At 35.2% G+C, this 24,775-nt stretch overlaps 1 protein-coding gene across 3 annotated transcripts in view; it reads left to right on the top strand.

Annotated features, from left to right (window-relative positions):
- SEPTIN7 (septin 7) overlaps positions 1-24,775 on the top strand; it is a 102,582-nt gene that overhangs the window by 72,448 nt on the left and 5,359 nt on the right. For all 3 annotated transcript variants that reach the window (XM_089917535.1, XM_022583461.2, XM_089917534.1), the window contains exons 6-11: positions 1,902-2,019; positions 5,055-5,147; positions 6,049-6,145; positions 7,568-7,619; positions 12,207-12,332; positions 23,913-24,048. In XM_089917535.1, the coding sequence (XP_089773661.1) occupies positions 1,902-2,019; positions 5,055-5,147; positions 6,049-6,145; positions 7,568-7,619; positions 12,207-12,332; positions 23,913-24,048 (622 nt within the window). The remainder of the gene's footprint in view (positions 1-1,901; positions 2,020-5,054; positions 5,148-6,048; positions 6,146-7,567; positions 7,620-12,206; positions 12,333-23,912; positions 24,049-24,775) is intronic.

The raw sequence follows: 24,775 nt of genomic DNA, 5'->3' as shown, positions 1-24,775 counted from the left end.
TACAATTTATAATGAAATTAGATCTTTATTCCATTTTCCTCATGTTTTATAAAAGTTAAGGAACACCACATTTCTGTGAAAAATATTGCTGTTACCTTCATTTATTTTTGTAGAATATTAATTTTTAGTCTACAGTGTATTCTAGATGTGAGGAATAGCAGGTTTTTATTTAAAGTTATTCAAAGATGTAAGGAAAATGACAGCAACTTACTTTTTAGTCAACAGATATTGGATACCTTCTCAAGTATTGACACTGTATTAGATATAAGAGATACAGATGAATGAGACAAAGGCCTTGCTTTTGAGGATCTTCTAGTGAGAAGATGGGAAAACCAAATACATAAGTAAGCGGTTACTATGTGGCAAATTGAGTGTTGTGATCCCTTAGAAAGATGCCTAGTCTTAGGTTAGAGAAGAATTCCCAGAGGAAATGAGGATAGTAAGCTAGGTCCTAAAGGATGACTAGGAATTAGGCAAGCCAAGTAGAAGGGGGATGGGAATGGAGTGTGTTCCAGGCAAAGGCAGTAGTAGCCTATGGCCAGAGATCAAAGTATGGTGCTTTTAAGGAATTGTGAGAAGTTCAAAAAGGCTGGCACGTTGGAAGTAGGAGGTAGCAAAAATGCTAAGGGATGCTAAGAGATGAGGACAGCTGGAGAGGCTATGTTTTCACAGGGCTTGTAGGCCACACTAGCTAAGGAATCTGGCTTTAGTAAGGTTTTTAGTCAAGGAATGACCTGATGATCAGATTTGGATTTTAGAAAAACCATTCTGACTGCAGTGTGCATGGTTTGGAGAGATAGATTCTTGTCATTATCCATACCAAAAGTATACTTTGGTGGCCTGAATCAAAGTAATGGAAATGGAGATAAATATATAAATATTTTTATATTTGTTCAGCAGGTCCTGGGGAATCTTTGGAATTGAGGATTAGAGGAAGGAGGAATTCTGGGTTTCAGACTTGAGTAATTGGGTGGATTGTAGTGCTGTTCACTGAGATAGAAAGCACAGAAGGGGAGGGAAAACGTGGGAGCTCAGATGAGCTTTTGATTTTGAGGTGCCAAAATGGGATATCCGAGTAGTATTTCCACTGGGTGGACACAAGCCTGGAACACAGGAGTGAGATCTGAGCTGGGTATAAAGACTCGGGAGTCATTGACCCATAGAGGATAATAGAAGTCATTGTAGTTAATGATAAGCTTACAGAATGCAGAGTGAGAAGAGAAGACCTTCTAGAGAATTCTGAGGAATGTATGTATTAAGGAGACTAGCTTACAAAGAGGATCCTGAAAATTACCCTAAGTGAACAGCTTGTGAGGGAGTAATGTCAATGTTGCATAATGGGCAAATTAAAAAATACTGGTACACACCACAGTATTTATGAGTTGGCCGCTGCTAATTAATTTGCAGCATGGTAGTATTTGGTGACCTTCTTGAAAGTATAATGGCAAAGTGGAGGCAGCAGTTAGAGTGTAATAGGTAAAAGGGATGAAGAAGATTCTCTTTTGAGCCTCTTCTCTGAGAAATATAGTTGGTAGCAAGAAGTGAAGGAGGACTAAATTTTTCATTTAAAAACAAAACAAAGATTTCCCAAGTTTTGAGTAGTAAATGTAGAGACTGCTGTAGGAAAGCCTATTAGGAGCCTTCCTGGTTTTTCTAATTCCTCTTTAGGGCCCAAACCCTATGACCAGGGTGTTAAAGGACAGGAGTCAAAGCCTTCTTAGCCACTCCAATGCTTCTTGAAATCCTGTTCTTCCTAACTGTTGCTGGCCCAATACACCTTCAGGGAGTGTTTCTGATGAGTAAGTAAAGTAGTTCCAATGTATGTAATTTAACGTTGGGATGTGAAGAATCTCTTCTCCCAAACTGATCAATCCAGTCATATTAAATATTGTGTATTTCAGACTTAAACCATTGGATATTGAGTTTATGAAGCGTTTGCATGAAAAAGTGAATATCATTCCACTTATTGCCAAAGCAGACACACTCACACCAGAGGAGTGCCAACAGTTTAAGAAACAGGTAAGTAGAATGAGTTTGAACTCTTGGGTTTCTAATATCATTCATGTAATTTGTAGTTTTTCATATTTTCAGTATAATGTGTTACAGTGTATTCCTCTTGCTACTTTACTATATGGTTGTTTACAGTGTATTAAAAATAACTCTTGAAAATAGTCTTCTGCTTTAGTTTTCTCCTAGGAGCCCATAAGTATTATCATATGCCCTTATCCTTTCAATTTAAATAGGCTATTTTAGATGTTTCCGTATAGCTTCCACCAGCACCCCTCCCACACCCTTTAGAATTACTTTCCTAGACTGAATTCCCAGGAACAGGATTACTTTTTGAAAGGGTATGATTATTTTATCTCCCTCCCCCACCTACCCATTTTGTCATGGTGCTTTCCCAATAAAACAGTCAAATTCATTTTATAACGGGTATATTTGTTCCAATGTCTTGCCAGCATTGTTTGTCATTTTTATTTTTAAAACTTTTTTGGAATAAAGTGGTACCTAATTTGTTTTAATTTAATTTTCCAGAAAAGCTGAACACTTTAAAGCAGGGGTTTATTTTTCCCTCATTGTTGTGTTTGGTTTATTATATATTATATTTTATGAAATGTAGGGTCAGTTTCTGGAACTATTGTACTTTCCTATTCCACTTTCCTATTCCAATTTCCTATTCCAATTTCCTATTTTTAAGTTTTAGGCCAGTTTTCTGTCTTTTAGACTGCGGCTATGTTGTATAATATTTTTAAATAGATGTTAGAGTTAATTATCTCTTATTGTCCTTATAGTCCCCTTTGTAACAAGATACTTTGGTTCTTCACCTTTTTCAGTATGAATTTTAGAATAACTTGAAACCTATTACAAAAACAAAAGCCTGTGGAAATTTGCTTTGAAATTGTGTTAAATCTGTATAAATTTTGATAATGTTTTAGTGTATCATTTTTACTACATATATCTGGTATTTCTACCAGGAGTATATGTTTTTATTTTACGCTTATTCACTCCATTTTTATTTTGTAATGTGCTGTTTCTAAGTTCAAATACTAATCATATAATAACATTTCTCCTCTTCTGTCTTGATTTGTATGTATCTTGATTTGTATTTGTTCTAAGAACTAAGAGATAAAGACGAATAAGCAATGATCTCTACTTCCGGATTGGTCACATTGTAGGGTTGTACAATTTTCTTTTTCTTCGTTTATGCTTTTAAAAAACTTTTTTAAAAATAAATTTATTTTATTTATTTACTTTTGGCTGTGTTGGGTCTTTGTTGCTGCACATGGGCTTTCTCTAGTTGCAGCAAGTGGGGGCTACTCTTTTTTTTTTTTTTTGTGGTATGCGGGCCCCTCACTGCCGTGGCCTCTCCCGCCGTGGAGCACAGGCTCTGGACGCGCAGGCCCAGCGGCCACGGCTCACGGGCCTAGCCGCTCCGCGGCATGTGGGATCTTCCCGGACCGGGGCACAAACCCGTGTCCCCTGCATCGGCAGGCGGACTCTCAACCACTGCGCCACCAGGGAAGCCGGGGGGCTACTCTTCGTTGCAGTGCACGGGCTTCTCATTGTGGTGGCTTCTCTTGTTGCAGAGCATGGGGTCTAGGGCATGCAGGGTCAGTAGTTGTGGCTCGTGGGCTCTAGAGCGCAGGCTCAGTAGTTGTGGCTCGTGGGCTCTAGAGCGCAGGCTCAGTAGTTGTGGCGCATGGACTTAGTTGCTCCGTGGCATGTGGGATCTTCCCAGACCAGGGCTTGAACCCGTGTCCCCTGCATTGGCAGGTGGATTCTTAACCACTGCGCCACCGGGGAAGCCCTAAAAAACGTTTTTAACCAAGGGTGTTTATCAGAGTCGTCTAGAGAACTTTTTCAAAATGAGTTACTGGAGCATATTTCTACCAGTTGGTTCTGTAGGTTAAGATAGGGCTTTTGTATTCATTATTTTGAAGATGCTCACTCAGGCCATTTTAATATACAACCTCTGACTAAGAACCACTGCTCCTAGAGCTAGCTGCTAGTGTTCCTTTCTTCTTCTAGTCATGTATTTGACATCTCATCGTTTATCTTCTTGGGTTTTTTTGTATATAGACATATGTAACTCAATTGTAAAAAATATGTGGTCCTATTTTTCTCAGTGGCAGTTTTACTTCTGTCTGGTTTAGTAACTGTGTTGCACATTTTGTTTAGGTTCCCTTTACTGCTGCTGGGGACCCCGGCAGTGAGAGAAGCGCTGAACTACCAGTACAGGCAGGGAGCTAGCTATAGGTATATTAGCCATCAGTTTGTTATGAGTTTGAATTGGGTAGGTATTCAACATTATTTAGATGTCTGTATTCTTATTAGAATTTGGAGTGATTTTGGACAAGATAATTTAATTTGAACTAGGTCATTCTGATGTTATTAATAAGTTTGTCTTTCTTTTTTCTGCACTCTCATTGATTATTATTATAAACTCATTAGCTTCTTAATTTCCAGGGCATGTTTTCTCCCTGTGTGCTTGCTTGATCTTATATGTGTTGCTCCTTGATTTGTGTGCATGCACATGTACATGCAAGGATATTTTCTGATAAGTGTGCACTTTGTTTTTCCTGGAGCCAATGCTATACTTAATTTTCCTTACCTTTGCTAAATTCTACTAAAAATTTTAGGTGAGTTTAAGCTTTGTTGATTTAGATGAATAAAACAGTTGGTAAGAGTTTATCTAGAGGAAGTATCTCAGTCATTATAAATAAATGACCTAAAGCCATTAGAGTAGAAATCAGCTAGAGAAATCCCTTTCTGGGTTCTTACATCATTTTTAGAACTCTTTTGGTTATAACCATATGACTTTTAACACTTCTGCAGTAATTGGATTTTGAGAATGGTACTTTTATATATCAACTTTATGGTTAAAAAAAAGACTAGCATATTACTTTGGTTTTAGATGACATTTTGCATCATTGAAAAACAGTAAAGGAACTGGAACTGAGGACTCAGGAGTTTAAGAAGAGTATAATAAAAATAAGGCTACTTTACTAAAATTATGTGTGATGCTCTTTTGCTGACTTCCTCTTTCATTTTAGATAATGAAAGAAATCCAAGAACATAAAATTAAAATATATGAATTCCCAGAGACAGATGATGAAGAAGAAAATAAGCTTGTTAAAAAGATAAAGGTAGGTTCATTCCCATACATATACTAAAATGTTTTAGGGACTTAAAAATACTATAATAGCTGCTGGAAAGACCAAAAATATCAGTGTTTTTAAACAGTTGACTTACAAACTAAATAGAGAGGTTATTCAGTATTGAATTCAACTTTATGATTAACTTTGTTGTTTGGCTATTATGTATCATAAAGCATTGTATGGAATAGAGAGATGAATAATGTAATTCTTGTCTTCATGTGGTTTTCAGTTAACTGATTTGATATTTTGTAATTTTCCCCCTAAAAACAGGTAATGGGAAAGAAAAGGGGGGCGTAATAAGAAGGGAAAGGATTTGTTCTTAAGCACTGTTATGCTTAATCTTTGTTTTAAGACCAAAAATATGTTTTCTTTTGTCCTTTCATAAGAATCAACCAAAAATCTATACCGACATAATTTTCTGTATTTTTAAATTATAGTGGTTTCCTAAGTACCCTGGACCTAAAAATGATGTACTGACTAATGGCATTCTCTGCCTCCAGGGCTGTTAGGGTTGGTTTGTGATCAGGTAGGCAAGCTAGCCACAAGCCTCATTTTTTTCCTCTAACTGCTAATATATTTTTTATCCTTTTTAATTTTTCCAATATGGGGCAGCTTCTTTTTGGAATGATGTTTTAACAAATAATTTGATCAGCATATGCCTTAGTATTCTTAAATTTTCAGTGAAAATATTTTATTTATTGTTTACATTGGTGACAATACCATATAATGGCATTTTACTAAATAGTAATTGAATGGCCTATAAAAATGAATGCAGAAACTGTCGGGGTAATAATTGTTTTTGCTTATCTGTTGAGTAATGTAACTTCTTTATTCTTGAATTTGTGAGGACTACAGAGATATATTTGAACAAGAGTACTTTGTTTTATAGGACCGTTTACCTCTTGCTGTGGTAGGTAGTAATACTATCATTGAAGTTAATGGCAAAAGGGTCAGAGGAAGGCAGTATCCTTGGGGTGTTGCTGAAGGTAAGGTTTTCTTCAGTGAATGGCTTTCTATAAGATCTCACAAATGTGATTAAAAATATTTGTATTTATAGTAAGTAGTATGATATGCATACTGCATTGATACAGTCTAGATTTTCAAAGATAGTTCTGAATTCAGTTTCATTGAGTCTCATTTCCTCAAGTTTCTCAGACCTTGTGTCCTACTAAGTCAGGCAAGTACGTGTTAAATCTTAACGGTGTAGTACTTTAGAAGCCACTTGTCAGTACCCACCCTCCCACCTCTGCCTCGCCATTAAGTCTATTCCTGTTTTTTTGTTTGAAAACTCTTACAATGCAGGAGTTCTTTACGTGGGGACCAAAGATTGCTTCCAAGGGATCTAATAAACCTTCTGAAATTGAGAACAATTTTGGAAAAGGCCTGTCACTTTTATCTGAGTCTCAGATGGGTCTGGGACCCTCAAGAATGAGAACTGTCAGAAGCTCAATTAAAACATTCACAGTTTCTTTTCCTCAGGACAGAAGTCACCTTTTTTGGCATTACATCTTTAGAGCAAAAAGATTTCATTATTAAGAGATCCTCTACTAATTTTTTAAGGAGTGTTAAACAACAATAAAATCTTAGTTATAGCATCAGTTCTCAACAAGGCCTTCTTGGCAATAGACATGTTTCCCCAAATTTGTGTTTATTATACTGGTTTTACTAATATTTAATCTTCTGTATTATAGTAACTTGGAATCAAGATTTGAGTCATGATTGTTCTCTTTGTTGGTATTACTTTGAAAAATTCTGTAATTTTTAGAATATTTTCCAAGTTAGTCATTATCAATGACTTTCCCGACCAGTGATACTGTGCTCATTCCCAGCTCTGTCATCGCCATGTAACCTTCAGTTGCTGAGCTGAGGCTTTAGAACTAGTACAGCCCTTAGAAATACGCACAGAAGAAATTGCTTTGTATCTTTAGTTTTAGGTACCTCCCCCACCAAAGAGTGTTCTTTTAGTGATACGTTTTTAAAAAATAAAGAACCTTAATGTTCTTGGCTCAAGTTTTCATTTTAGTTACCTCAGGGAAGTTTTTCTAAAGTGATCCCCTGCTCATCCCCAACACTGAACTTTTAAAATGCATTTTATTATGGAATAAATACATTTTCAACCAATAAAGAGAAATATATGATGTCCTCTTTCAAAATGTCAAAATTGTTTGCTTTTGGAGAGCTCATTTGTTAGGTTTATATTTTATCATTGAGGATTAAACTACAATAAAGTAATATAGCACAGTCGTCTGATGTGCCCTTAAATTAAGTACTATGTTACAGTGTTAAATCTTAATGAAAAATTGATCTAAGCTATTTTGCATATTCTCTCATTGTTGTTAACACCCAGTTTCCTCTGAAAAGACTGGGTTTAGTGGAAATAATGTATGTGACCTATTTTTTTTTTATAGTTGAAAATGGTGAACATTGTGATTTTACAATTCTAAGAAATATGTTGATAAGGTAAGTGTGAGTAATGATGAAAATAACATAAATTTTTTCTTCCCCTAAATAAAATTAGAGTAAGACAGATTTAACTTTTTGTCTTGTATAAATTTAGCTAATTTAAAGTGGTATCTTCGTTCTAGCCCTGAAGTAAGCACTGCAGTAAGCACTGCATAGAGACAACTTGGGTTATTTTGCCAAGGTTTTGAAGTCAAGAGCAAAAATACAAAATAGGCTGTGTGGCTAGGGATATATAGGAAAATGGGTCTCTTGATCATTATACTTTGTGTTAAGGTTTAATACTGAAAGAGGTATGGAAAGTGGAAAGGAAAAGGCTTTTGCTCTTCTTTAATGTGGAAACTGTGGAAGGGAGGGCTAAGTTTTGGGTCAAAAACTTGACTTTGAGTATTTAAAAATACATAGCTTGGTAGCTGGTGAGTGGAGCGTTTTTGTTACTGGAACACTGTGAACAAAACTGATCTTCCTCCCAGGAGGGAAAACATTACTCCTAAATTGTACCTTGTGCACCTGATGAAAGAGAAGGAAAGCATGTGAGAACAGGACGTTGAGGTTTTTCTGATTAGAGGACCAGGACCTGAATTGGAAAATCAGTAGCAGAGAGGGAAATCCTGAAGAAAAAGTTGAAAAGAACCAGAGACATTAGTGGGCAAGGAACAGAAAGGGGATCAAAATGAACCTCAGTGTTTTCATGCTGAGATAAATTCCTTTCTCATGCCATTTCATACCCTTTTGCTACTTCTCTCCTCTCTCATCTTGCTTGCTTCTCCAGACCCTCACTATGTACTATTCTCTTCAACCTCCAGTTTTAGATGGTCATCTTAAGTTGGTGTCTCTTCATTTTCATACTATTCACTTTCCCAAAACACAGGAATCTCTTGAGCTATGTTGAAGTAGTAACATGCATATTGATAATTGGAAATCATGGAACAAGAATAAGATCATTCTTAAAAGTGGGGGAAAATATGAGTCAAACTGCTACCTCAAGAAATATACAAGAGATGAAAGTGAATTTTGAAGTCAAAGAGATTGCCATGTAATTGGTTTTTCTCGAAAGACCTCATGACGGGGTGTTTTGGTAGAAAGTGGATGACGGAGTTAATTCAGCCATTGGGGTTGCCATGCCTCACACAGTGGGAGAAGAGCAAATGCATATGAAAGGGTGGTCATCTCTTGATTTTGAGAATACAACACTTCAGGTTCTGTTACGAACTCTTTCCTTTCACTTCCATTTTTAAGATGTGACTTCAGAAGAACTAATAATCTCATGATATTATATATGTAAGGAATGTTTCATAAGTATTAATTGCCAGTATTCCCTCTGATTTTATTTTCTTCAATTTTAAATCTGTGCTACTTGCTTAGTGCCTGAGACAATGATATTCTATAAGTTTGTCTTATGTGTTTTTTGTTTTGTTTTGGTTTTTGGTTTTTTTTTTGCGGGCCTCTCACTGTTGTGGCCTCTCCTGCTGCGGAGCACAGGCTCCGGATGTGCAGGCTCAGCTGCCATGGCTCACGGGCCCAGCTGCTCTGTGGCATGTGGGATCCTCCTGGACCAGGGCACGAACCCGTGTTCCCTGCATCGGCAGGCGGACCCTCAACCACTGCGCCACCAGGGAAGCCCATCTTATGTGTTTTTTAAATATGCAATCAATAATTGCCTATATACCTAAAATACTATAGACAAAAAGGCTAGTTACTGAGTCAGAAGCTAGACTTTGAACATTTGAAGGTACACAGTGACATCTGGTGAGTGGGACTCACTAGTATGGAAGCATTATAAGCAGGAAGGACCATTCCTGCAGGAAGATTTAGTACAGGAAAGCAACAGGACAATCATACATATGTATGAAAATATAAAAAATTCTAAAATTATGTAATATATAAGTAGATGTGTGCTGTGATGAGGTTGCTTAGATGTATTAAAGAAACTCAGAGTAAGTGGTAAGTGGTATGTTATCATGGAGTGGGTCAGATAGGAAGAGATTCATGGAAATAGATGCCTTAAGATGGATTAGGATAAATACAGTCATTAAATGTTTATTTGTGGGATTGGGAGTGGTCCTATTTAACATTTTTAACAAGTAGGATGAAGATATTGGCTTCAGCTCCTTGAGGGAGATGATTAGGCAAATTTGCTTAATAAAAAATTCATTTATTTGTTAAATTTGTTTTAGCACACTTGTTTTTCTTTCCTAAGGCATAAATGTTCACTTATGCTAGATGTTCATTTGGCTTCTTAACACAATTTTTCATTTATAGTCTTTGAGACGTGTAAAACATCCTTGATAAGTATGCTTTGAAAATGGTAAGCTTAGGAATATTTTACTTTATTGCTTTTCCTTTTAAGTTCGGAGGAGAGATGAGAAAGATGTATATATTATGTAGCTCATGTCTTTATGATAAAGGCACCTAGTGGATATTTAATAAATACATGAAGGAAATATCAATGCCAGTGTTCCATATGTCTGTAAGTTCCAAGTAATTGAAATCCTGCAGGTTAAATTTAGGAGTAGTGGTTGCTTGTAAGAAACATTCAAGTTCAAAGCTGTGTCACTTTACTAATTAAGAGAACTAGCTGTTGCAGGCAAACCAAGGAAGACAATGGAAAGAGGAAAACTTGATAAAAATAAGTTTCAGGGTGTGGCAGTGGACAGTGCAGAAATCAAATAGAGAAGGAAAACAAAAGGAGAGAAGAGAGTGCTTTGTTATCAGCAATAAGAAATGGAAAAGATAAATAAATTCCGGAAACTGTGGAGAAAACTATATTACTAATTATTTTCAGAGTGGAGGAACGGGTTGATTTTTAAAAGGATAAAGTAAAATATTTAAGTAAGTGGAAATAGAGATTTCTATATCCTGAAAAATACCAGAACCAGGTAATCATAAAGAAAGCTATTTTAGTAAAAGGGAAAAATATTTCACTATCTAAAATTTGATGACATTAACAAAAATAGTTTAACAACTAGTTAATAAGTCCACCTTATTTTTATTTTATACATCTTGTATTTCAGCTGCTAAAGTACTTTACTTCAGGTCCTTTAGTTATTTTTCAGTGATTCATTGATGAGATAATATTTAAAAATTACAAGAAGATTGTTTCATATTGGCACAGTTATTATTCTCTGCTTAGAGAAACTGATAACAGTAATTTTAGAAAGTCAACAGTGTTTATTATAACTCAGCTTCAAATCAGTTCTTTTTAAAGGGCCCATTATGTGCTATCTGTGGCAAGAGTACAAAAGGTGATGGCATGTTTTTTGTAAAAGGGAGTGTTTACAGTATAGTTGAAAACGTTATGTGGTGTCACCTATAACATATATTGGTACCAAAAAAATGACTGACCGCCAAGGAGAAAGTTGTCCTGGGTTAGAGTGGTTTGACTTCGAGACTGCAAAGAGAGCTCCCAAAGCAGTAGAATTCTGAAGTTTGAGAGTCAGTGACAAATTAACATGAACTATTCAGTCCCAGTCATTGGATATGCTAGGAGTAAGGAACTGTCTGACTTGACTGAAGTACAGAAGGATAGAGCTTTAGGTGTAACTCTAGTGGCCATAGAGAGGATATATTCATCAAGGGACAGAGTATAAAGGGAGATGAGGCTTGTGGAAAACACAGTCTTAGAAATAGGAGGAGTTAAACTATCAGAAAACTGCATGGAAATGTCCAATACTAGGTGAATCAGAGTAATTGAACATCACATTCTGTTTACAAAAGGGAAAGTAGTAGTAACTGTTTCCTGGATATCAGGAAGAATAAATACAGAGTAACACCTTTATGTTTGTCTCCCATAAGGGAATTTTGGTAAAGTGGTGGAGATGAAAGATGGGGGATTGCAGCTACAGGAATGAATGATGAGAAAAGGGAAGATCAAATGATACAGAATACTCCCACACCACGTATATCCAAAAACACTGCTGCATTGGTAAAGGATACCGTAGAGCAGCTCAGGGAGTCTTTTAGCATCTTGAAACATTAAGGAATGATGAAATTGTCTCATGTATTGTATAGTTGTCTCCTATGGATTGATTTTATGTATGATAGATATGCTATGAGCAGACATTCATTTAACCAAAATACCACATTTAATGGACAATTTGATTAAACAGAAATTTACTCAAAATTAAAATTCCCCAGTTTTGCATCCAACTTGATATGTGATCTAAAGTGTCCCTATGTATTACCTGAATAAAAACTCAAATATTAATAATATTGCTAAAAGGAAAGCAATTTCTTTTGCTTTGTGAACTTTAGTAGGAGCTAATCTACTTTTCCTTCTCTAGTAAAATAAAATATATACTAAAAAGGTAAATACTCTTCTCTAGAAATGTCATTCTTTAGTAACTGCTTTGAGAGGATTTATGCTCCTAAACTTTCATCTGGAACCTAATTTTCCATTGGTGTCAAGTTAGCTCATTGTGTCTTACTCTGCCTTACATGTGAATGAAGACAGATGGATGCCATCTCCCTTAAGAATAGTCTTTTGCTCATTTTAAGTCTGAAATTTTTGTTTTACTAAAATTTTGAATTTACACCAAAGCTTTCTTAATAGAAGCAAACTCTTGATGTGTCATTTATTTATGACAGAACACACATGCAGGACTTGAAAGATGTCACTAATAATGTACACTATGAGAACTACCGGAGCAGAAAACTGGCAGCTGTGACTTACAATGGAGTTGATAATAACAAGAATAAAGGGCAGCTTACTAAGTAAGTATACATTGTTTCCTCCAGAAAAGGTATTGTTTATGTAGTAAATAATCATATTGTTTCATCAAATTCCTCTTGGCTACTCAATAGAAAACTGGGATAAAGTTCTTTAGGTACAACAGTCAAATTTATATTGTCAAGCTTTGTTTGTTGGAGGAAGTGTAGTTTTATAACCTTGTTCCTTAAGTGAAAGAGCCATGCATTCTCTTCTGGTCTTTGCCATCATCTTAATAACCTACGTAACACATTTAATAGATCCCCAACTAGAAATCAAATAGCTCCTTCAGCATTTTTTTTTTTAAGGGAAGAGAACAGTTTCTACCAAGTAACCCTTAAACCCATTTTACTCTTTAAGATAAATATCCCATAGTCTCTTTAAAGAGACTAAACATAGAGCTTCTACCTTTTATTATGTCTTTTTAAAATAAACCATTTTGGAAGCAGAGTGTTTACTAGAAGATTATATAGAAATAAGGGACAGGACCAAACCAAAGGAACGTTTAATTATTGTAGTCTTGGTTACCTTTTCTATTGCTATTGTGTATTTCCAGGGAGTAAATTAGCTGGAGTTTGGATTTCTTCTGTTGGTTGGTAGAGTGGTGTGAGTGACTCCTGAGTGTATAGCTTCACCCACCCAAGCTAGTATCTTCAAGATGTGGTTTTATGATGGTGTAGGGAAAAGAGATGTGTGAGGAGGCTGGTGAGTTAGCTGGTATAGACTTGGTAACCATGTCTGTTCCCTGTTTTTCCTTTATTTGGGGTTGTTGAAGACCGTAAGTATTATGAAAACCATTTTAACAACGTATGTACATTTTTAGCCAGGTGTTATGTATTGATATTATTAGAGGATAATCCTGAAGGATCATCTGCATAATAAATAATAAGGGAAGCAAGTTCTCAAAGTAGCAATACTGTGTTATAGTGGTCAGCATTCCTTATAATGGAAGAGAAAAATGTTCCTTTTTGCTTTTTTAGTTATGTGTCCACAGTGGCCCTAAATTCCATAAGAAAGTGCACAAAGCATTAATAATCATTGGCAGAGTCACAAGCAGTTCTCTTTTAAAACTGATCTTGGACCTAACTCTGTGTTTATTTTCTTCATGATGTTTGGGTTGTAGCCCCTAATCTCTTTCTTAATTTTGAATTTCTTCTTACACTATTATTAGCGTGCTTATTTGAGGAAATTTATTGATCAGTTTCTAGATTTTTGGCTTTAGAGATCTCCGGAGAGCAATTGCTTTTACTTTAAAATTTTAATTAATTTATTTATTTTTGGCTGCGTTGGGTCTTCGTTGCTGCACTGACTTTCTCTAGTTGCAGAGAGTGGGGGCTGCTCTTCATTGCAGTGCATGGGCTTCTCATTGCGGAGCATGGGCTCTCTAGTGCAGGCTCAGTAGTTGTGGTGCATGGGCTCTAGAGCGCAGGCTCAGTAGTTGTGGCGCACGGGCTGTAGAGCTCAGGCTGAGTAGTTGTGGTGCACGGGCTTAGTTGCTCCGCGGCATGTGAGATCTTCCCGAACTAGGGCTTGAACCTGAGTCCCCTGCGTTGGCAGGCAGATTCTTAACCCCTGTGCCACCAGGGAAGTCCAAGAGTAATTGGTAAAAAGGTAAATTTCTAGACTCAGTCATTATCAAGAGATTCTGATTCAAGAGATGTGGGATGGGCCTGAGAGTTTGTATTTTTAATGAGCACCCTAGATGATTTTTTGTTTTTGAGGGGTTTTTTTTGGCTGTGCCGCACAGCACGTGGGATCTTAGTTCCCCAGCCAGGGATCGAACCCATGCCCCCTGCAGTGGAAGTGTGGAGTCCTAACCACTGGACCGCCAGGGAATCCACCACCCCTGTCCTTTTTTTTTTAACCCTTGATGGTTTCGATATAGGTGATTAGTAACAAACGCATGCTTTGCAAAACACTAACTTCTAGGAATTTACTACTGCTATTTTAAAAATTGATGTTTTTTAATATTTAAAATACAAGATTCTACTTGAGGTAAGGTTCAGTGCATGAAAAAAGGCAACGTTTTTAATCTATTTCTTTTTTGCAGAATTTGTATCAAGCAACTCTTATTTAGCACAGAAATATAAAGATCCATCATAGTGAATATTGTTCATAAAATTGAATCCATTTTAAATGCATTTCACTAGTTTATGGACTTTTTAACTGTTTAAAAGAAAAACATACACAATTAAAGCCACTGGTAATTTTGTAATATGTTAAAGCGAAATGTATTGTCAGTACATATCTTTCATTAAATGCATACATTAAGTGTATGCACTTAATGTTCGATTTTTTTCTTTTAAACATTTGTTAATGTGCTAGAAATAAGGATGTTTTTTTCCATAGTTTGAATTTAAGGCTTTTAAAATAGTGCTATTGGGATATTTTTTACTGTTGGATGCAGGTAAGGTAATTCAGAGAAAAATAGTGTTAAAATTCTTCTGCATATACAGAATTCTAGTGTGGATTACTTGAGTTAAACTATAACCCAGGTGAAAACATGAAAAGTAGGATTCTATTGGAAATGTATTTCTTAATGAGATGAATCATGTCTAAACTTTGCCTATGAAAATAATAAAAAAGTTTGTACTGCTAAAAAGCAGATTGCCCCAGGAGTTAGTATATTATTTAATTTTACTTTAAGTAATAGAAAAATAAATATTTTTGAAGATTGAACCAACTGGGGAATGGTTGTAATTAGAACAGGTATTGATATATGATTTGTTAAATTAGGTTTTTACTACTTTATTGAATGATACATACTGAACCTGAAAGAAGTCACTTGGAATTTTTATCCTTTGATTCTATCTAGTATTGTCTTGAAAATGTTAGCTGTTCATTCCAGTTGAATTTTTGGGAAAAAAAAAATCAGTACCAGCAATTTATGGTGCTTTAGCCAATGTAAGGTGCCTTTCTTTATAGCTATGAACCCATCCACAGATAACTGAAAAGAATGGCTAATACTTAAATATGTAAAGTAAGCAAATGTGAGTCTCGGCTTCTTATTGATGTTCTATTTGTATTGCTCCCATGGGACTTTTTTCTCCCTAGCAATGCATCCTTTGATAATGGTGGTACGGAGAGATTGAGGTTTCAGGGAGCTCAGAGTGGAAAAGGTAGAGTCATTAAAGATAAATTGCCAGTTCTCCAGCCACCTCCCTTTGCTATATATCTTAATTCAGAGCATCCTGACAGGGACCCAAATACCATGTTTCTAACACCTGACACCACACCATGCCTTCTTACAGGTTTATGTTATAGTGTTTGATTAATCATTGAAAGAGACTTCTCTCTTGTCACCTGGAGGTTTTCATACCTTCAGTTACAGTGTACCTTAGTAAGGGATAGGTAAGAAGTAGGTCTTTCTTCTGTAATGTGAGAAATGGACTGTCTGTTAACTTGGAAATTTTCAGGCAGATCACTTAAGGCAAAATTTTGTATGGAAGTTGAGGATCTGGAAATTGATTCTCTTAAAACTGCACAGACTCAAGTAAGTCTCTTCATATAAATAGAGACCTCAGTTTGAAGACCACTGAACTTTGGTCCTTTAAAAAAAAAAAAGTGGTCATTTTATCACTTTATTACTTCGTATGGTCTCTAAACAGCATCTGCAGGGAATTTGAGAAAGAAACTTGCGAATAAGGTCATTTATTCATCTGATTGCTGATGGACCTGTGTTTTTTAATTGTTCTTATACAATATATAGACATATACATACACATACAGATATACATCTATTTAAAATTTATAGTTACATTAACCTTTGTCTGGCAGTGTACACTCCACAGAGTGCTAATTACACTTGGTTTTAGAATGTAAGTTAATTTTTTTTAATGTTAAGCATAAAGTAGATTAATTTTTTTATATTTAATTTTCGGAGCCAGTTTTGGATGGACTGTAGAGTGTACTGAACCATGGGTTAAAAATAAAAATATTTGGTATTTGGTTTATATGTTTCAAAATGTGCCTTTCTGTTTATGTTAGCGGTCCTCGACATCACATTGTATACCTTAAACTGAGACAATATTATATGTCAATTATATCTCAGTAAAGCTGGGGACAAAACCCAAGATTTTGATTATATGGTTAAAACCTGAAACATAGCTGAGCTTGTCTTATCAAATACTGGTTTGTCTCAAGGCTGGAGTCTGGAAAAGTGAGCTCTATTCTTAGCAGATGTTCAGGTATCACTTGTGTCTGGCAAAGAAAATATCAAGTCATCTGTTTTCCTCAGGGAGAGTATATCTTGCCCACCCCTGTCCGGAGGCTGGAGGATGGTTAGAAGTAACCGAAAGGGAGGTCAGGTTCCAAATTAAAAGAGACTCAACAAGGTTGTAAAGGAAAGTGGAGAATTAACCATGTCAGGATTGCAGATCTCTTAAAGTAATCCCCAATAAGGGGAGAGGTATCCTTTTTTGTTCAACATGCTTTTTTAAAGTTTTACTTGCTTCTTCCTTCATGGTCTTCCTTACATCTTTTACAGGCATACCTTGTTTTATTGCACTTTGCTTTATTACACTTCGCAGATAATGTGTTTTTTACAAATTGAAGGTTTGTGGCATACTGCATCAAGCAAATCTGTCTTCGCCATTTTCCCACCGGCATTTGCTTTCTTCATGTCTCTGTGTTAACATTGGTAATTCTCACAAGGTTTTAAACCAGGGTTCCCCAACCCCTGGGCCGCGGACTGGTATCGGTCCATGGCCTGTTAGGAACCGAGCCGCACAGCAGGAGGTGAGTGGCGGGCAAGCGAAGCTTCATCTGCTGCTCCCCATTGCTTGCATTACCACCTGAACACCCCCCCACCGCCCCCCACCAAGTCTGTGGAAAAATTGTCTTCCACAAAACTGGTCCCTGGTGCCGAAAAGGTTGGGGACCGCTGTTTTAAACTTTATTATTATTATATTTGTTATGTTCATCTGTAATCAGTGATCTTTCATGTTCCTCCTATGACTCACTAAAGGCTCAGATGACGGTTAGCATTCTTCAGCAATAACATATTTTTCAATTAAGGTATATACATTGTTTTCTAAGACATAATGCTGCTGCACATCTAATAGACTACAGTGTAGTGTAAACATAACTTTTATGTGCCCCGAGAAGCCAGAAAACTTGTGACTCACTTTATTTCTATATCTGTTCTGCTTTATTGAGGTGGTCAGGTTGGAGTTACCTCTTTCCCATATGTTAATTTTATTTTAGTTTTCTACAGCCTTCTCCATCTGTAGTCTTGGGAAAACTCTGGATAACTGAATTCCTATAAATGACTGAAAATACAGGTTTCTAAAGGCTAATCCTCAGAACTCTTTTGGTACATGACAAAGTTTTCATTGATATAAAGAGATATAAAGACAATTTTCTGAAATTTGTCCCAAGTTTTTCCAAAAAAAAAAGTAATTTATTCAGTTATATCTTTTACTCTTGTTCATGTGTCCTTTCATGAAAATATAATGATAGTGTTGTTTTATTTACATTTATTTTTAACACTCTCACTTGGCAAAATAAAATGCTGGTAACTGTTGTTTCCCAGAATGTTTGGAAATTTTTGTTGCTCTTTGAAATTCTTATTTTAAGTGAAATTCCTTTGGAAAATTTTGTATGAAAATTGCTACATGTCTGTATGCATAGTGACCTACCACACCACTGAAGCAAAAATATGTAAATGTATTTGCTTAATGAGTTCTTCAGAAAAGACCACACATAATTTAAATTAAATGTGGTTGTCTTTCCATTACACTCAAAATGTGGGTCATGTAAGACAGCCACAGTAGGGCCTTACTGGGTCAGCCTTAAGTGTGGTCCTTGCTGTGATTCTGTTGTTGGTCACATGAAAAGGGTAAGTCATCTGGTGGCTTTCAGGAACTGTCACCCCTTGAATAGATCCCTGAAAGGAGCTAAGTTGTATCTTTGGGGGGTTAATGTGCTGTTCAGGTTATATTGTAGCCTTTTTAAAAAATTTTTTTTACCAGGTCTTTTCATTTTTTTTGACTGAGTTGCTTTAAATTTCTCTGACAAGTTTAAGTTTATAAGCTTTAGCTTATCTACGTGTGTGAAGAAGAGTTTTCATTAAAAAGCAGGCAGGTAATGATATAATTTAAATGGTGTTTCTAGTCACCTAATAAAAAAACTTTCATTTGAAATGTGATGACAAAAAGTGATCCTTTTTCTAGGATCATACACCATGATCAAGTGGGATTTATCCCAGGGATGCAAGGATTCTTCAATATACACAAATCAATCAGTGTGATACACCATATTAACAAATTGAAGAAGAAAAGCCATATGATCATCTCAATAGAGGCAGAAAAAGCCTTTGACAAAATTCAACACCCATTTATGATAAAAACTCTCCAGAAAGTGGGCAGAGAGGGAACCTACCTCAACATAATAAAGGCCATATACGACAAACCCACAGCAAACATCATTCTCAATAGTAAAAAACTGAAAGCATTTTCTCTAAGATCAGGAATAAGACAAGGACGTCCACTCTCGCCACTGTTATTCAACGTAGTTTTGGAAGTCCTAGCCACGGAAATCAGAGAAGAAAAAGAAATACAAATTGGAAAAGAAGAAGTAAAACTGTCACTGTTTGCAGATGACATGATACTATACATAGAGAATTGTAAAGATGCCACCAGAAAACTACTAGAGCTAATCAATGAATTTGGTAAAGTTGCAGGATACAAAATTAACACACAGAAATCTCTTGCATTCCTATATACTAACAACGAAAGATCAGAAAGAGAAATTAAGGAAACAATCCCATTCACCATTGCAACAAAAAGAATAAAATACCTAGGAATAAACCTACAAAAGGTGGTGAAAGACCTGTACTCAGAAAACTATAAAACACTGATGAAAGAGATCAAAGATGACACAAACAGATGGAGAGATATACCATGTTCTTAGATTGGAAGAATCAATATTGTGAAGATGACTATACTACCCAAAGCAATCTACAGATTCAGTGCAATCCCTATCAAATTACCAATGGCATTTTTTACAGACCTAGAACAAAAAATCTTAAAATTTGTATGGAGACACAAAAGATCCCGAATAGCCAAAGCAATCTTGAGGGAAAAAAACAGAGCTGGAGGAGTCAGACTCCCTGACTTCAGACTATACTACAAAGCTACAGTAATCAAGACAATATGGTGCTGGCACAAAAACAGAAATATAGATCAATGGAACAAGATAGAAAGCCCAGAGATGAACCCACGCACCTATGGTCAACTAATCTATGACAGAGGAGGCAAGGATATACAATGGAGAAAAGACAGTCTCTTCAATAAGTGGTGCTGGGAAAACTGGACAGCTACATGTAAAAGAATGAAATGAGAACACTCCCTAACACCATACACAATAATAAAATGGATTCGAGACCTAAAGGTAAGACGGAACACTATAAATCTCTTAGAGGAAAACATAGGAAGAACACTCTTTGACATAAAGATCTTTTTTGATCCACCTCCTAGATTAATGGAAATAAAAACAAAAATAAACAAATGAGACGTAATAAAATTTTTTCAAAGCAAAGGAAACTACAAACAAGACAAAAAGACAGCCCTCAGAATGGGAGAAAATATTTGCAAACGAATCAACGGACAAAGGATTAATTTCCAAAATATATAAACAGCTCATGCAGCTCAATATAAAAAAAACAACCCAATCCAAAAATGGGCAGAAGACCTAAATAGACATTTCTCCAAAGTAGACATACAGATGGCCAAGAAGCATAGGAAAAGCTGCTCAAAATCACTAATTATTAGAGAAATGCAAATCAAAACTACAGTGAGGTATCACCTCACACCAATTAGAATGGGCATCATCAGAAAATCTACAAACAACAAATGCTGGAGAGGGTGCGGAGAAAAGGGAACCCTCTGGCACTGTTGTTGGGAATGTAAATTGATACAGTCACTATGGAGAACAGTATGGAGGTTCCTTAAAAAACTAAAAGTAAAATTACCATATGACCCGGCAATCCCACTACTGGGCATATACCCAGAGAAAACCATAATTCAAAAAGACACATGCACCCCAGTTCATTGCAGCACAATTTACAGTAGCCAGGTCATGGAAACAACCTAAATTCCCATTGACAGACCAATGGATAAAGAAGATGTGGTACAAATAAATATACAATGGAATATTACTCAGCCATAAAAAGGAATGAAATTGGGTCATTTGTTGAGACGTGGATGGATCTAGAGACTGTCATACAGGGTGAATTAAGTCAGAAAGAGAAAAACAAATACCGTATATTAACGCATATGTGTGGAACCTAGAAAAATGGTACAGATGAACCGGTTTGCAGGGCAGAAATAGACACACAGATGTAGAGAACAAACGTATGGACACCAGAGGGGGAAAGTGGCGGGCTGGTGGTGGTGGTGGGATAAATTGGGAGGTTGGGATTGACATATATACACTAATATGTATAAAATAGATAACTAATAAGAAACTGCTGTATAAAAAATAAATAAAATTAATCTTTTAAAAAGTGATCCTTTTTCCTGCATTTTCTACATTATAAGCACAATTTTGTGTTACAGTTTTCTAAATATCACTTTAATAAAAATGACTAGAATTGGGGTGCTAATTAATTTAAAAATTAGATTTGAAACATCATTTTGACTGGTGAGAGGCTTCCAAAAATTCATTTTAGATACATGTAACCATTTTCTTATAATACTGTAATATCACTTCATTTGGTTAAGGGGCCAAGTAGTTTTACAAGGCTGAAAAGCTTATAAAGTATCTCAAATGTGAAATATTGCTAATTTCTTTGAAAGTATACATATTTAAATAAGTTTAGAAATTTGAGCAGGCTGTCAGAAGATAATTGCACAGCCTATTTATTTTCATAATGATTTGGTATAGGGATTACTAACAGAATTTGGAAAAGAAATTAACTAGCTTCAACAAATTTGGCCATAAACTTTTGTTTTAGGGCACATACTTTTATTGTGAAATCTGTGGATTTGCCTTTAGTTGCTGCTTTTAGTGTCATTTACTTAAAGTGTGCTAAGTCTCTGTATTTTTTGTTCTTTTAGATATGACACAGTTGAAGGCATGTAAGTGGTTGTTTTTCTGAAGACATAAGCAGTTTTAGTATGTGAAGATTTTTAATATTTAAATTTTGAATTTAAAAGCAAATTTCAAAACATCATAGCGTGTTTCTCTGCAGTCTTCTGTTTTCCCCCAAGAGTTATTTAAATAATAATCTAGATGACAGTGTTTACTCTTGGTAAGGTGGTAGCCTTTTCATGTGCAAATTATACTGCAAATTCTTTACATTTATATGGATTGCCTTATTCCTCCCAAGGATGAAATTAAATGAGCATTTTATAGATAGGTTATTATAAGTAAGAGTATATATTTAAAATCTCAATTCTGTGTGAATTCTAATTTATTTTTTTAAATTCTAGTTTTTTATAATTTTTTACAATATATTTATTTGTTTTCAAATTGCAGCAGTATTGTTGGATAATCTAAGTTGCTTAAACATACAGTTTCAGTTATTTAAGACTGCCAATTAAAAAATCGTTATGAGTATTTTTTTTTCTAGAGCCTAAAAATGTTTTGGGGAGTGGCAGAAGTGAGTTTTACAGAAATCAAGCAAAAGCTTTGAACCGTCTCACTGGAAAAATGCTTGCATGAATACACAACACAAACACACATTTATTTGGTATGTCATTTCAGGGCATTCATTGACAGTCTGCCCAAGAGATCTGAGGCCCCTATATTAAAAACACCTGCCATAAAGATGAGAAATATATTAATATGAAGGGCCTTATCGGCTTTTAATGAAATAATGATATTTATGCTTTAAAATTTATTTCAGTTTACCTCACTTTTTGAATGTTGATTCTTCTTCTAAGTTAATGTTTGGTTTATTTTCATTTTCAGAACTTCTGATTAATTGTTTAATTGTTAAGACATACTGAAGGTTTGTAAGTTTTCTTTTGGTGAAGGAATATCCTTTAGTTAAGTAGCATTTTGTTCTAACTTACACTAACTGCAAAACCAAATCCTTTTGGTCACAACAGTACATCACATCTTTGTCCTTCCTTTTTGCTAAGAAAAATCAGTAGCCAGTGTTCTTTCTGTCCTGTTGCTCGTTTAATATTTTCCATCTTGCTCTCTTGTCCTCCTCCTTGAGAGGGTCGAATAGTGTTGTAATGGTCAAAATACTCAGCCTTGTAAGGAGAGAAGTCACCATAATCAAGTGTGTCAAATCAGGATTAAAGTGACTAGCCTTGAAGTTATAGATGAAATACAAAGCCTGACTTTGTTTTTAAGCCATGATTTAACTTTTTAACCGCTTTATTGAGATAAAGTTCACCAATTTAATATGTACAATTAAATGGTCAAAGCCAGTTTTTGTGGAGGCAAAATAAACATGTTTTATCAATAAAGTCAGAAAAGGGCCTGCCTCTTTTAAGTTGTCCCAGTGTATTGAATTGTTTTTAGAGATCGTGAAAGCCACAGAGCCCACTTTTGTTTCCTCCCTGGGGCTGTAATAGGTTACTGATACTTGGTTATTCTCTTGTGTCTGTAAATATACTATAGCCTTCCCATAAAGCTCATTTGTAGTATTTTTCAACATGAAAATTTTGAACAAAATTGTGCAGAGATTTGAGCCTGTGGAGTTTAATGTCAATAGAGTGAACTACTTTTATTTAACTGTGCTTGTGTCTGTTGTTTGGCATTTCAGAAATGTCAAGATATTCATTTGCTCCTTCTCTCTCTCTCTCTCTCTCTCTCATGTGTGTGTGATCACTGACCATCTTTAAAACTTAAGACACTAAAATATTTGACATAGGTGGAATGAATTTTTCAAGATCATTAAAATTACATTAAGTGGCCTAGAAATACTCTGCTTGCCTAAACGAAGAGTGTTCTAGGTATTGCCTGGTAGTTTTTTCTAGCATATCAATTCAGTAACCAAAATAGGTTTGAATTATTGTGATGTCAGTAGTCGTCTAAAAGGAGAGATTATAACACTTGGAAAATTATAGAACTAAAAATATTCTACATGTATTGACTTCATTAACTCAGTACCTTTTTTCACATTAAAATTTTGTTTAAAATACAAAATTAAGTAATTTTCTTCTAGTTTTCCTTTCTAAGAATGTATTTAGGGAATGTGTCCTTTCCATTTTCCTTCTACAGTTTATTTTATGTGTTATCTTTAGATTTGATATGCATTAGGTTTAGAGAAACGTTCTGCCAATAGTTGCCTTTGGTAGATCTATTTTCATAATAATTATTCACTAGAGATTTTCAAGTTAACTATGAAACTTCATGGAAGGAAGTTCTAAATTGTAAATATTTATAAATTTTAAAAGTTTCTAAAGAATTTTTAACATGTTCATATATAAAACTTCAAATCTGTGTTCCATGTCATTTAAGGTGGTGTCAGAATAATTGAAAAATTATTTTGAAACTTGTTTTCAAAAAACAGCAGAGAATTTAGTAATGGCACACAGCAGCTCATTTGTTTTCATCACTGTTTCAGAGTTTTGTATTACACTTTTCAGTTTTAGACATTTAATGATTATCTTTAATGTTCACAGGAGCCCTCTTGCACAAATGGAAGAAGAAAGAAGGGAGCATGTAGCTAAGATGAAGAAGATGGAGATGGAGATGGAGCAGGTGTTTGAGATGAAGGTCAAAGAAAAAGTTCAAAAACTGAAGGACTCTGAAGCTGAGGTAATCAACCTAATATTTTCACCTTTTATAGGCACAATATTCCTTTAACAAATACCTTTAATAAAATTCATAGATAACTTTTCTCTAGATTTTTTCAAATATAATATGCTAACAATAAAATGGAAAAATAAAAGCAAGCACTATGTTTACAATAATATATATTTTAATATGTATTTGAATACAAGTATACTTGGTAGGAAGACATAGGAGTATACTTACAATAAATTTTATTAGCTATAATTAACAAGTTATAAGAAATGAAATTATAAGCCATTCCATCTAGTCAATATAAGAAAAGTAAAGATCAGAGTTTTAGGTGGATGTAAGAATAAAAACTAGTGTAAGGGTAATAATAATAGACCAGACTTATTTGCATACGAATGAAAAAGAAAGAACCTTAGTTAAACTATAGGCATGCCAGGGTAAATTACAGACAGAGGAAAAAATGAAGAAATGTGATTTTTATAAATGAGTTGGGCCTTATTTGTAATATAGTATCAACGTAATTCCCACTGTTAACAAAAATCAGGTAGGGTAGTGACAAAGCATTCCAGCAAGCTGATATACTACCTTGGAATCTCTCTAGATGTTGAGGCATATATTTAGTTTCTATTAATCAAAAAGATCATGAAGACATATCCTTCAATAAGTGATAAGAAATAAAAGATGGAGGAAAAAACCCACACTAACACAAGCATCTATACAGTAAGTAGTTGGCTTGATGTCC

This window comes from Delphinapterus leucas, chromosome 9, assembly GCF_059928025.1.
Source record: "Delphinapterus leucas isolate spDelLeu-1000000601 "Yukka" chromosome 9, BTC_Dleu_Yukka2, whole genome shotgun sequence".
NCBI lineage: Eukaryota > Metazoa > Chordata > Mammalia > Artiodactyla > Monodontidae > Delphinapterus > Delphinapterus leucas.
Note: the sequence above shows the minus strand (reverse complement) of the source record. Positions and strands in the feature narration are given on the sequence as shown.